Genomic DNA, 14,660 nt, shown 5'->3' on the forward strand with positions numbered 1-14,660 from the left:
TTACTTATCATGCAAGCCTTTTCATACAAACTACAGTGTTTTATATACATATATATAATGGCCAATGCTGTGTATCTAATACCGAATTGATTTAGATTAAACATTTTGTGAACAGTCACATAGCAATGTGCTTGCAGGTGCAAAGAGGCTCACTGTTCAGTATCAGGAGAAGATGTTTTACTATCCACTTTACCTGGATCTTCCCTACTGGATCTTCCCCACTGGATCTTCCCCACTGGATCTTCCCCACTGGATCTTCCCCACTGGATCTTCCCTACTGGATCTTCCCCACTGGATCTTCCCTCTATCTATGAAATAAGGCCTTAAATAAACATCCCTTATTTGAAATGCTCCCTCCATCTCTCTCTCTGCTTGAGTGTTAAATGGTCCATTTGGAACAGCAGGTGAACCTTGCGGTCCATCTCTGTGATGTTTCCGGGGTTTTTTTCACTTCCTGAGAGGATTCATTCAAAGCGTTTCTTCCGCTCAGGGCTCATCAGAGACGGCAGAGGAAACACACTATCGCTGGTTAATTCATTCAAATCGCTGCCGACGCAGCAATGTTCTATCCATAGTTATGGTTTTAAGAGTCCGTGTGTATGGAGTTCTTTGTATAGAGAAAATGTAGGTAAAGTGGGGAAAAAAAGATTCACCTTGAAGTTGTGTAAATGAATAACACATTCCTTTTGTGCAACTGACCTTTCACCAAGAATGTACTATTCAGGAGTTATTGTCAAAAGTACTGAGTCCAAAATTATTATTGTAAGCCTGTTCTTTGTGTAGCCTGTTTGCAAAATAGTAGGTAGACACACAGTTGGTGGGTCGCGGACAATTCTTACTGAGTTTTGGCTTGTGCTGATTGTGCTGTGGTCACTGGTTAGGCTTACAACATTGCTTTGTCTAGATGTCCACAAGATCATTTGTTTTAGTTTGGTCTCCAAAAAGTTTTGGAACCACTAGGCTATACTGCAAACTCAAGCAGTGAAAATAAATCTTCAGGGGCTGGTTTGAGTTAGGTTAGCAGTAGAGGCTAATTTAAGAATCACAGACCAGGATTGGATATATTTGGAAGTTGGTCTTTCTTCCCTTGAAAACCAAGTCAGCTCCCCTGTCTCGTTTGGAAAGGACTCTCCTTGCAGCTTAGTGGCATGCAGTCCCATGTGATGTGTCTGGACTTGGTCTCTGCTTAGTCATGACAGCTTTAGTTCCTCTGAGAGTTAAGCCTCCCCACTGCATGGCGAAACAGAAAGCTTGTCGCAGAGAAGATTGCAGTCTTTTTCTTATCCCTCGTTCCGAGAGTTTTCTGTTCTTCTGTTGCTATATGCTGAGGTAAGGGGTAAGAGCAGAGTTTTTAAATGCCCCTGGGCTTATATTTAGTTTGAGAGACTTTTCCCTTGATATGAGAAAGCATGACTGCTGTTTTTTTTTTTTTTGTTTAAGCCAAGGTAGTCCTCTCCTCTGTAACTAACTTAACCTGTACCATTTAAAAGACTTGGTCATATATTTTTTTTAATGGAAGTTGCCTTTGGTATTAGGAAAGCATACCGCTTAAAGCATGACTGTGAGCAAGTTACCTGACTAGAGGAGTGTGTATATGAAATTTGTGATCCCTCAGATAGTTGAACAGGCTTGTGTGTGTGTGTGTGACACCTCGGCCCACCCAAGTGACAAGTCTGCGTGATCCACATGCTAGTGTTAGCACTCTCTCTGTTCTGCTTTGGGCTTAAACCCTTCCCTAGAGTGTCTATGTGTGAGGACAAAGAAGTGCGTGTGCTCTGTACTCACTGAATCTGTTGTAACTTGGTGTGTGTGTGTGTTATGGTCGTAACACTCTCCTCTCCCCTCTCTCTTTAGCTCCACCTGGCAGCCCTGGCCTCATTGAAGGGGGACGTGGTGGAGCTGAACAAGCGGCTGGTGCAGACGGAGAGAGAGCGAGAGATGCTGGAGAAGAGACTGGCCAAAGCACAGGTACTCTACTCTACTGGGCCATAGACATATACTCAGTTTATTAGGTACACCACCTCGTTCACAAAAATGGATCGCTCCTACAGACAGTGAGTCACACGGCCGTGGCTTGCTATATAAAGCAGGTAGACAGGCATCAAGGCATTCAGTTACTGTTCGATTGAACGTTAGAATGGGAAAAACAAGTGACCTAAGCGACTCTGAGCATGGTATGGTCGTCGGTGCCAGGCACGACGGTTCCAGTACCTAAGAAAGGGCCGGCCAATTGGGCTTTTCACACACGACAATGTCTAGGGTTTATCGAGAATGGTGCGACATACAAAACAACATCCAGTCTGCGGCAGTCCTGTGGGCAAAATCCGCTCGTTGATGAGAGGGCGAAGTGAATGGCAAGAATCGTGGCAAGCTGACAGGTGGGACACAAACAGGCAAATAACGGTGCAGTACAACAGTGGTGTGTAGAACAGCATATCTTAACGCACAACTCGTCTATCTTTGTCACGGATGGGTTATTGCAGCAGACGAGCACACCGGGTTCCACTCCTATCAGCTAAAAACAAGAACAAGCGGCTCCAGTGGGCACGCGATCACCAACACTGGACAATTGAGGAGTGGAAAAACATTGCCTGGTGCTGACGAACAGACTGGTCACTAGAAACACACATCGATTTCAGAATTTTGAGAAGGTCCTGAGGACGTGGATATATGCTGTCCTCGGTGCTCACCCCATAAATACAACAATTTTGGCACAGCACTGTTTTAACCCTGTAACCATGTGAAATTAACCCTGTAACCATGTGGAATTAATGGGTCAAAAATCAACGTTCATCCAATTACGTCAAATCCCGAAGTGAAGTTATAAGATCAAGTTGCCGACGAATCCCGGTTCCTGTTGCGTCATGCTGATTGCAGAGTCAGGATTTGGTGTAAGCAGCATGAGTCCATTGCCCCATCCTGCCTGGTGTCAACAGTACAGGCTGGTGGGGTGGTTTAATGGTGTGGGAAATCTTTTCCTGGCACACGTTAGGTCCCTTGATACCAATTGAGCAACGTTTACATGCCCCAAAGAATTCATGTTGTTCTGGAGGCAAAGGAGGGTCCGACCCGGTACTTGATGGGTGTACCTAATAAACTGGGCACTGAATGTATATTCACATAGACTCATGTTCATCATTGTATTGGACACTCACTTAGCTAAGCTACCCATTCAAAGTACCATGCCCAGAACATTGGTGTAATGCACTGGTTACCGCCACCACTCCATTTATAAATGACAAATCTTAATAATAATTTTGTCTACAAGCCAGCTGCAGTGGATCTCTCATGACCCATAATTGGAAAACACACTGTGTCAATAGTTCCTCTTTTCTGCACCTGAGGATTAGACCTCTGGTATGGAAACGTTCTTTTATAGGGTTATCTTTGCATAACAACCCAAACTGCTAAATCATGTTTTATTTGTTTAACCTTTATTTATCTAGGCAAGTCAGTTAAGAACAAATTCTTATTTACAATGAAGGCTTGCCCCGGCCAAACCCTCCCCTAACTCGGATGAAGCTGGGCCAATTGTGCGCCACCTAATGGGACTCCCGATCACGGCCGGTTGTGATACAGCCTGGGATCAAACCAGGGTCTGTCGTGACGCCTCTTGCGATGCAGTGCCATAGACCGCTGCGCCACTCGGTCCCCCAATGATGGATATTAAAGAACTACAGTAGAAAGCTGTGATGGAATTGAACTGGCTTCACATGAGTGAGATTTATTTTGTTTTTTGAAGAATATCCTGGAATAGCTGACATTGCACACAGGCATTTGAATTGAATGGCTCATCTATTACAATGCGTCTGGAAATCCTCCCCTCCTCTTCCCCCAAAACACCCAGTCCATATGCTCCAATCAGAGTACATAGAGAAGAGGTGCAGAATGCTGATCATTTTTTTGTCGTTACTATCATTCTAGCATGCTCGAAATGACCTGCTTTCTTTTCAGCTGTCGGTTATCACCTTCCCATAACATTACATTGTCTTCAGTGTAATGTTATCGTCCCAGTGACTGGTATTCTCTGTGACCTTGGGTGTGTATTAGAGGAGTAGGAGGATTTAATTCCAGCTCTGGCTCTCTGGATACCTGCTCTCATACAGTGATGAGAGACTGGAAGCTTTTACTTTTTTAAATAAAGAGGAAATAGATTTTGGGATTATTTAGCATGAAGCAACACACCCCATATGTCACTGGAACCAGGAACGTCAGTAATCATGCCAACTGCTCAGCTTCGATCTGCTTTGTAGTTTTCCCGGTCCCAGTGTTTGGCACGGTCTCTCTCAGAGGATGGAGTTTTGGGCTTGCTTGGTGTGTGCGAGAATGAGAAAGGGGGAGAATGCTTGTTTATGGAGAGAATTATTGGGTGTTTATGCGTTTGTGTAATGGAGCGAGTGTGATAGAGGGAGAGAAATAGAGAGACAGATTGTGTGAGTACCTGTTCTATAAACGCCCTGGCCCCTCTCTCCCTCTCCCCCTGGCCCCTCTCTCCCTCTCCCCCTGGACCTAGAAACAGATGCTGGTTCAAAGAGCTGTGGAATACCTCTGGTGGCAGCTGAATCAGCTATGGGTATTTACCTAGTGGCGGCTGTAAACAATATCTGGTACTATTATTTGTGTCAAATATTAATGCTAGAAACGTTTTGTTTTTTATTCTAGTTTCCCATCAGTTCCACTGGAGTTAGATGAAGAGGGATAGACCATTAGTTTTAAGATAAAGAAATGGCTTGGAATATACTTGCACTTGCCATTGTTGTTAGATTCCATTGTGATTAGGGTTGGGCGGTATCAACATTTTCTTATCGTCATTACTGTCCTTCTCGCATCCCGGTTTAGTACGTAAGGGTCGCCAAAAAGCGCCTGGGTGTCTATTACCAGAATGCTAACAAAATTAGAACAAGTAGTAACGAATTTCCATGAAAGCTGCTAGCTAAATATGCTAATGAGCGCAAACATAAATAAACGAATTGCAAAGACCGGCAGTCCAGCTCATAAAGTTATACATATATAGGTAGGAGCTACCGAATGTCATTTTTGGTGCGTTTGGACATTTACATTTACAAGCGAATGTGAATGAGAGACATTGTGCAAACAAACAGAGTTTTGACGCATGCTTGTCTGAAGCAAGAACAGTACTGGCTCTGGAGCAGCATGTGTACATGTTATGTTGGTCTGGAGTCGCTAGGGCAACGGGCCTGCTTGCCCTGCTCAGAAAGGAAGGGGGAGGAGCAGACCGGCCGAGAACGGAGAGGAGAAAAAAACGCAAGGAAATCAAGATAGCAGTGGCAGCTGTACAGATTTCTCAAACTCTGCAGAAAGCTTAACACTATGATGCCCCGTCTCAAGATTAACTTTAAGCAAAACATTAGGAAATGTAGCTGGCTACATTCTTTCTATGATAATCATTAGAAATATGGCCATGTATTGTTTTTCATTGTGAACTCATTTACTTTTTTGGCTGCCAGACAAATAGCGTTGCACTTGTGTTGTCATCTGCTGAAAATGAAGCTATTTTCTGCCGAATGTGCTGCACAAATGTTTTCTGTGAAGGAAAACTATAGTTGCATGTCCTAGATCACTATTGAAGCAACAAAAACACACTTTTGGCACTATGCGACCCTTGTCAATAGACAGCTGGAATCACCTATTTCTCCCATTGTGCTATTTACAAATACACACACTGTGTGACCTGACAATGGCTGACTGGAAGCTGCTCTTTGTCACTGCAGCTCTCCCTGGGGCAGGGGAGCTAAAGCCACTTAGCTCTTCTAATTGTCACCGCTGGCCAGTTGACTGGTAGACTCCTGACTCAACACATAGTATAACACACAGACACATTGGGGCTCTGTCTCTGCGTAGGGACTGTCAGCCTGAGGCTCATATCTCGTCACCTGAACCCCTGACCTTTCATACACAGATGTTTTTGTTTAGGGTGAAGTACACCCCTGACTCCTGACTACCCAACCTTTTGATCTATTGACCTATGACTCCCACTCTCAGAATCCTGGGGCTGAGACTTATTCAATGGGGCTCTAGTTTAGAAGGTCGCAGAACGATTCCACACGACCTCATGTTCCTCGTGACAGAGGTTTGTCTTTTCATCATGTAATTCTATGGCATTTTTCACATTCTTTTGGCAGTGTAATTTCTGTATACAAAAAATATATATTTTCATGACGTTAAACCTTTGTGAATAAGTCCATAGTAGTTGTATGGGACCACTTTAAAACAAATAAATTTGTATTTGTCACATGCGTCAAATACAATAGGTGTAGACCTTATTGTGAAACTCTTACTTACAAGCCCTTAACCAACAATACAGTTTTAAGAAAATACCTATCAAAAAAAAATATATATAATAAAAGTAACAAATAATTAAAGAGCAGCAGTAAAATAACAATAGCTAGGCTATATATAGGGGGTATCGGTACAGAATCAATGTGCGGGGGCACCAGTTAGTCGAGGTAATTGAGGTAATATGTACATGTAGGTAGAGTTATTAAAGTGACTATGCATAGATAATAACAGAGAGTAGCAGCAGCGTAGAAGGGGGGGGGGGGGCAATGCAAATAGTCTGGGTAGCCATTTGATTAGATGTTCAAGAGTCTTATGGCTTGGGGGTGAAGCTGTTTAGAAGCCTCTTGGACCTAGACTTGGTGCTCCGGTACCGCTTCCTGTGCGGTAGCAGGGAGAACAGTCTAATGACTAGGGTGGCTGGAGTCTTGGACAATTTTTAGGGCCTTCCTTTTCAGTCTTTTCAGTCTCCTGAGGGGGAATAGGTTTTGTCGTGCCCTCTTCTTGTCTGTCTTGGTGTGCTTGGATCATGTTAGTTTGTTGGTGATGTGGACACCAAGGAACTTGAAGCTCTCAACCTGCTTCACTGCAGCCCTGTAGTCCACAATCATCTCCTTTGTCTTGTAGTGGTTTTAGTGCTTGATTAATGTCCAATTGTATAAAGCACTAGGAAGACCCCTCTGTCTGTCTTTGTTTCATTTTCACGTTCAACCTCCGACGCAGGCCAGGAAAGGTCATTCTAAGGTCATTCTAGGAAGCATAGTATGACACACACGCTCATGCCAGATCTCTCTCTCTCTCTCACACACACACACACACACACACACACACACACACACACACACACACACACACACACACACACACACACACACACACACACACACACACACACACACACACACACACCTCTTCTCCCCCTTCACTTGTAATATAGCTGAGTGGAAAGCGGATACCTTTCCCTCTCTCCCAGCCTCTGAGCTCCATGTAGAGAATCCCCAGAAAAGCCCTTAGGCCTGACCTTGTACACAACGGTGCAGTGTGTGTGTGTGTGTGCATTTGTACGCCAGAGACAACAATCTGGCAACCCAGCAGAGAATTTCCTCTGGATTTATTCCCATTCCAAATTACACGCGACTGTGTAGAAAGATACCTTTTGTTAAAATGCCATTCTCCACACTTCAGCATTGAATGGGCGTCATTGTTATAGGTTTTGAATGGTGGCTTTTTACAGTAACATGATTCAATCTCTAAATTGTGATGTCAGTTAAGAAATGTTGGATGTTTTCAGATTGCATTCCTTTCAAAATTCCCAAATAACCGAATAGGTTGCCTCTCAGATATCAAGGCATTAGCTCAGTGGGATAACACAGTCTTGGGTTAATGTGTATGCGTGTGTTTTGTCAGTGTGAGCAGTCCTATCTGATGCGGGAGCATGAGGACGTTCAGGAGCGGACCACCCTAAGATACGAGGAGAGGATCACAGAGCTGCACAGCATCATCGCTGAGCTCAACAAGAAGATAGACCTGCTACAGGGCTCTACCATCAGGTGGGTGGTAGACACAAATGCACACTAACACACACAAGCACACACATACATGCGCACATAGGCAGGTATGCAGACTAGGGTTGGGCGATATGGCCTAAAAATCTTATCTCTATTTTTTTCAAACTTACGAGCAGTTCATGATATATATCTCAATAAAAAAATATATATATATTTTATAGACTTTGTTGTAAAGGTCAAATAGACCGAATTTCAAAGAGTCAGCAATAATCTAATGAATTCAGGGCTTGTGAAATTATACCTAGGCTAAATATAAGCCTTCCACAACCATAAGACCCACTAATAATTCAATGTTATCAAAATAGTTTAACCTGTTTTTTTTTGTTGTTGCAATAATCACTGATCTGGCTTTCACGTCTGTCTATGAAAATGCCCTATTTTGTTACAAATTTAACTAGAACCAAGCATAATGCACATTCACAAGGAATGACTAACTTCTTGTAGCAGGCATTAGGCTATAGAAAATTAAAACTGGTCTCATCAAAAATCTCTCAAGCCTAACGTGCTAGGGATTAGCCAGCTAATCTGTATATTTCAAGTTTAGCCAATTTGGATCTATCCGTTAGCTAACAAGGTAGAACAGTTGAATTGTTATGAACACTCTTCTGTCCATCTCCAACTGTTTGAACAGCATGCTAGCCTGTCCTCTTTGTCCAGATGTTGAAATCAAGTGGCCTGCCTTATTTCTCAGACTGAGAACGAGTTGCCAATTCCTTATCTAATTGTGTTGTATGCTTATTGCACATTTAAAAACACAGAGTAGACAGCTGGTATAACAGTATTTAGCTAAAATGCTGCTAGCGGTACGTGGTACCCCAATGCCACGCACGACAAACTGAGCATTCATTTTCCAGAATCAATGTTCATTGATACTCTCGTTTTAGTAGTGTCTACTCTGCATGCAACTACATGAGTAGTTGAGACATAAAAATGGTATCGTTAGAAAAGGTAACTTCTCTATTACAGTAAAATAATGTCTCAATGTGTTCCGGTGTCCATGTGGACCAAACCTCAAACGCAAATAGCGAGTTGAAACTGCTTGTCAGAAAGGAAAATATGATCTCTCAACTTTGTTAATGTGAGGGGGGGACTGGCTGTGTGTGTGTGTGTGTGTGTGTGTGTGTGTGTGTGTGTGTGTGTGTGTGTGTGTGTGTGTGTGTGTGTGTGTGTGTGTGTGTGTGTGTGTGTGTGTGTGTGTGTGTGTGTGTGTGTGTGTGTGTGTGTAAACCATAGAGGAAGAGGTGAAGTGAGAGGTTTCACTCTGGTTAAAACCTGTCCAAAATAAGGCCAATGGGTTTATGTTGGACCTAAGCTTGTTGCCTGCCTACCCGCCTTTGGGACAGCGACTTCCATTGTTAGGGCAGAGACGTGCATCTCGTCACTATACACGAATCACTGGTGTAAATGGGAAGGTGCATACAGCACAAAAGAGACGAGACCAAAAATACAACATGAGAACAAGCGGACATAAACGCTCAAAATAACAGGCATTTGGAATATTGCGCAAAAACATACGTTCAAAGTAATTTCATATATCGCCCAGCCCTAATGCAACACACACACACCACCACCACCCTCAATTCCCTTAGGTACCCTAATTGTGCCTCCCTTTGATTGGAATCCCTTTTTAGTACCCTTTCGTTTAACTCTCTTCCTCCGTTGTTTACTTACTGTAGTGAAATCAAAATGGCAGCATTTGCGTCAGAGGCCTCCTAAATGTTTGTTTTCCTAGCTCAAGTGCCCTCTCCAGCCCTCTCCACAGGTGCTTAGCACACCGATGTGCACCGGAACAAACTCCTCTGACATAACAGGCATGGTTTTGAGTGCTAAGCAGGAACATTAACCAAACAATTCATTAGAATGAACTCAAGCATGGCAACCCCCCAACATTCCTCCATCTCCAAAATGTGTACTGGTTTTTGATTAGGTTCATTATAAAGTCTGTTTTCTTTCATGCTCTGTTCATTTGTGTGTGTATGTGTTTGCATAAACTGCCATACCAATTCAGTGTATCCTGCGACATTTTGTCAGAACAGCACATAAGTCTGTGAGTCAGTACTTTCTATTTGCCGACCTTGTGAGAACTCTGCGATGTGAATTTACTGCCTGGCTATTTATTTCACAGATGTACAATAAAGATTGTATCAAATCAATGAAATGCATTCAAACGACCCTATAATTCAGATCTACTGCCAGGACTTGACGTATCAATGTTTGGTGGTAGCAGCAGTGAGGTTGTCTGTGTCTTTCACATACATACGGAATATTCACATAGTCCTATATGCTTGTGCATATATTTAAATACTAATGCCGAGAAGTTCAGACAGGTTCTCATCTGAAGCACGTACTGTAGATATGCGCGCACACACACATACAGTATTCACACCCCTGACTTATTCCACATTTTGTTGTTTCAGCCTGAATTCAATTTTATTTTATTTTTTTACCCATCTACACACAATACCCCATAATGACAAAGTGAAAGCATGTTTTTAATTTATTGAAAGTGAAATACAGAAATATCAAATTTACATAGGTATTCCAACCTCTGAGTCAGTACTTTGTAGGAGCACCTTTTGGCAGCCATTTACAGCTGTGATTCTTTCTGGGTAAGTCTCTTAAGAGTTCTACACCAGGATTGTGCAACATTTGCCTATTATTATTTTTTCAATTATTTAAGCTCTGCCAAATTGGTTGTTGATCATTGCTAGACAACCATTTTCTCAGGTCTTGCCATAGATTGAAGTCAAAACTGTAATTTTCCACCGGCCACTTAGGAACGTAAGCATCTCCAGTGTAGATTTGGCCTTGTGTTTTAGGTTATTGTACTGCTGAAAGGTGAATTAATCTCCCAGTGTCCGGTGGAAAGCAGATGGAACGGGTTTTCCTCTAGGATTTTGCCTGTGCTTAGCTCCATTCTGTCTCTTTTTTATTTAACACCTCTTCAGTCCTTAATGATTACAAGCATACCCATAACATGATGCAGCCACCACTATGCAAATATGGTACTCAGAGAGTGGTACTCAGTAATGTGTTGTATTGGATTTGCCCCAAATATAAAACTTTGTATTCAGGACTAAAAGTTATATTCCAATTTGTTTTTGTAGTATTACTTTATTGCCTTGTTTCAAACAGGATGCATGTTTTGGAGTATTTTTATTCTGTACAGGCTTCCTTGTTTTCACTCTGTCAATTAAGTTAGGTATGTGTGGGGTACAGGGGGTTGAATACTAAGGGGTAACAAAGGGGTTGAATACTTGTTGACTCAAGACATTTCAGATTTTTCTGCATTTTTATTCATATGTAAACATTCCTAAAAACATAATTCCACGTTGACATTATGGGGTATTGTGTGTAGGCCAGTGACACAATCTAAAAAAAAATTTTTTAAGCCTACAGTATATAGGCTGCATCTCAGAGGGGTCAAAGTGTCATCTAAAGGTTCTTGCAGGTCATTTTTTCCAGATATTAACCATGTTAACTATATTCAAAGCTTTTAGGATTCACATGATGCATGGTTACTGTGTCTGCTATTATTAGATGAATAGCTCATACCCTACAAAACAAAAAGATCTGTCCACCATCATCTGTCCTATGGCCGTGTGTGTGTGTGTGTGTGTGTGTGTGTGTGTGTGTGTGTGTGTGTGTGTGTGTGTGTGTGTGTGTGTGTGTGTGTGTGTGTGTGTGTGTGTGTGTGTGTGTGTGTGTGTGTGTGTGTGTGTGTGGTCATGAAAACAACATTGAAGTAAAAAACTGAAACTTGTATGAATTTCTTCTTTTGAAAATATGTGTGAGTCATACCCGTCTTGTTGCCAGATCTGTTTATGCTTTAGCCGATGTCATTTGCCATGACAGCGTTATCCAAGCACAAACATATCTGGTAACAAGGCTACTATCATATCTGTTGGACCTAACTCAGACATAACTTTGTGACCCTCTGTCCCCCAGGGAGGAGGATGAGTTTTCGGAGCTGCGTTCAGAGCTCAGCCACAGCCAGCAGGAGGTCAACGAGGACGGACACAGCCTGGACCAGGACGGGGCGTCCGTCTCACTGCCTGAAAACCACTCCACCCTGGTGACCTCCGACATGGGTAAGGAAGGACCCAATTTGCCTGTCCTGCTTGACTGTATATCAAGTTATGCTAAACCCATGTACAATCAACTCCTGATAACGGCACGTTACTTAAGTGAAAACTCTGTTTAAGAGCAGTGAAGTTCACCCAGACCCGATTGCATTCTTTTGACTTGCGCAAAATATCTTCATACTCCGTTTTAGTGGACACATTCACAACAGTCCCAAGCCGTTGTATTGATCAGGAGTTGGTTCTACACAACCAGTAGAATGAATGCACACTATATATACAAAAGTATGTGGACAACCCTTCAAATTAGTGGATTCGGCTATTTCAGCCACACCCATTGCTGACAGGTGTATAAAATTGAGCACACAGCCATGCAATCTCCGTAGACAAACATTAGCAGTAGAATGGCCTTACTGAAGAGCTCAGTGTTTTTCCATGTGGCACCATCATAGATGCCACCTTTCCAACAAGTCAGTTCATCAAATTTCTCCCCTGCTAGAGCTATGCTAGAGCTACCCCAGTGACCTGTAAGTGCTGTTATTGTGAAGTGGAAACAACTAGGAGCAACAACGGCTCAGCCGCAAAGTGGTAGGCCACACAAACTCACAGAATGGGACCGCCAAGTGCTAAAAATCGTCTGTCCTCGGTTGCAACTCTCACTACCAAGTTCCAAACTGTCTCTGGAAGCAACGTCAGCACAATAACTGTTCGTCAGGAGCTTCATGAAATGGGTTTCCATGGCCGAGCAGCCGCACACAAGCCTAAGATCACCATGCGCAATGCCAAGCGTCGGCTGGAGTGGTGTAAAGCTCGCCGCCATTGGACTCTGGATCAGTGGAAACGAGTTCTCTGGAGTGATGAATCATGCTTCACCATCTGACAGTCCGGCGTACGAATCAGGGTTTGGCGGATGCCAGAAGAACGCTACCTGCCCCAATGCATAGTGCCAACTGTAAAGTTTGGTGGAGGAGGAATAATGGTCTGGGGCTGATTTTCATGGTACGGTCTAGGCCCCTTAGTTCCAGTGAAGGGAAATCTTAACGCTACAGTGCTACATCTTAACGCTACAATGCCCCTATTCCTGTTTCAGCATGACAATGCCCCTATTCACAAAGAGAGGTCCATACAGAAATGGTTTGTCGAGATCGGTGTGGAAGAACTCGACTGGCCTGCACAGAGCCCTGACCTCAACTCCATCGAACAACTTAGGGATGAGTTGGACCGCCGACTGCGAGCCAGGGCTAATCGCCAAACATCAGTGCCCGACCTCACTAATGCTCTTGTGGCTGAATGGAAGCAAGTCCCCGCAGCAATGTTCCAACATCTAGTGGAAAGCCATCCCAGAAGAGTGGGATGAGATGTTCGACGAGCAGGTGTCCACATACTCTTGGTCATGTAGTGTATATACTCTCACTCTACTCTTTGTCACTAATAACTGCTTTGATCAGTGGCTTTTGAATCATCTCTCCCATAGAGAGACTGTTCCCTATCTGTGTATGTCCTCCCTTGATGGATGGCCTGTTACAAACCAGTGGCTATAGGGTTGATGGCACACAATACACATTTATAGGCTTCTACAGGAGCAGTTATGTGTGTGTGTACATGTGTGTCTCTGACAGAGTGAGTGTGTGCATGTGTGTGTTTGTGCACTCTCCCACAATGGAAAATTGATTCAGCACTCTGCTAAATCAATTTTCCATTGTGGGGGAGTGCACAAACACACTGTTGGGTCTGTAACAGAACCATTTTTCCCAAACAACACTGCACTGCACGGCAGTTCCTTCAAGACGCTATTAATACTACCCTCTATCAGTGGTGCTGAGAGCACCCAGCAATCACTTGTCAATGGTAAAGAGCTTCATTGGTTTCTCTTATTCATCATCCTCAACGTTTAGCAGAGCGCTAGAAGAAAAACATTTTTCAATATTCGCAGTCCTTCATCCCTGGCTGTAGCCGCGGCAATCTTATCACCACACGAACAGGATTTCACCAGTCAGGAAATTGTTTAGGAAACAAATTCAAGTTTTGTTCATCTTCACGTTCCTTCGCACTGTGCTAATTGCATTTGCATTGTTGGCAGAATCTGCACTTAAGGGGGGCACTTGGGGAAATACATCTGCCACTCTCCACATTTTAATTTCCCACACAATGTACACAAGCTCTGTTTGGTCTTGGACAATAATAATAATCATCATCATCATCTTCATTATTATTTTGGATGCAATATAGAAGCAGATGCTAACCATCGACATGCATGTCTTTGCTGCTTTGCAGGGATTGTATTAATATGCTAATTGAAATGAGTTTCCGATGAGCTCATTTGATTACCTCTGGAGATAAGAAGTTGACAGAGTGAATAGTGAATAGGGAACGGAAGCTCTGAAAGTGATGATGAAGCTTTGGTTGGGGCTAGTTGCTTGTCTTGCAACCCCAGGGTTGTGGGTTTGATTCCCGCAGGTCTTAACTGTAGGTCACTGTGGGTAAATGTACGGAATGACAATATTGTCATAATATATCATAAAAAAGAATGGTCCTGCTTGTATCTTCATCACTGTTGTCTTTCTCTCAGATAGTTATGTGTTATTGTCTCTAAACAGAAGATGTGTGTGATGTGGTTTAATTAGTGTTTTACTAGCCTGCAGCATTCCTCCAGTCAGCCTCTGGCATTCAGTTAAACCATTAAGCATATGGCCGGTTATTAGTATGTCACTAG

At 43.1% G+C, this 14,660-nt stretch overlaps 1 protein-coding gene across 1 annotated transcript in view; it reads left to right on the forward strand.

Moving 5' to 3' along the window:
- LOC120025541 (colorectal mutant cancer protein-like) overlaps nt 1-14,660 on the forward strand; it is a 123,653-nt gene that overhangs the window by 57,279 nt on the left and 51,714 nt on the right. The window contains exons 4-6 of the mRNA XM_038970103.1: nt 1,855-1,968; nt 7,705-7,847; nt 11,814-11,956. Of these exons, the coding sequence (XP_038826031.1) occupies nt 1,855-1,968; nt 7,705-7,847; nt 11,814-11,956 (400 nt within the window). The remainder of the gene's footprint in view (nt 1-1,854; nt 1,969-7,704; nt 7,848-11,813; nt 11,957-14,660) is intronic.

Source organism: Salvelinus namaycush, chromosome 31, assembly GCF_016432855.1.
Source record: "Salvelinus namaycush isolate Seneca chromosome 31, SaNama_1.0, whole genome shotgun sequence".
In the NCBI taxonomy this organism is placed as follows: Eukaryota; Metazoa; Chordata; class Actinopteri; order Salmoniformes; family Salmonidae; genus Salvelinus; species Salvelinus namaycush.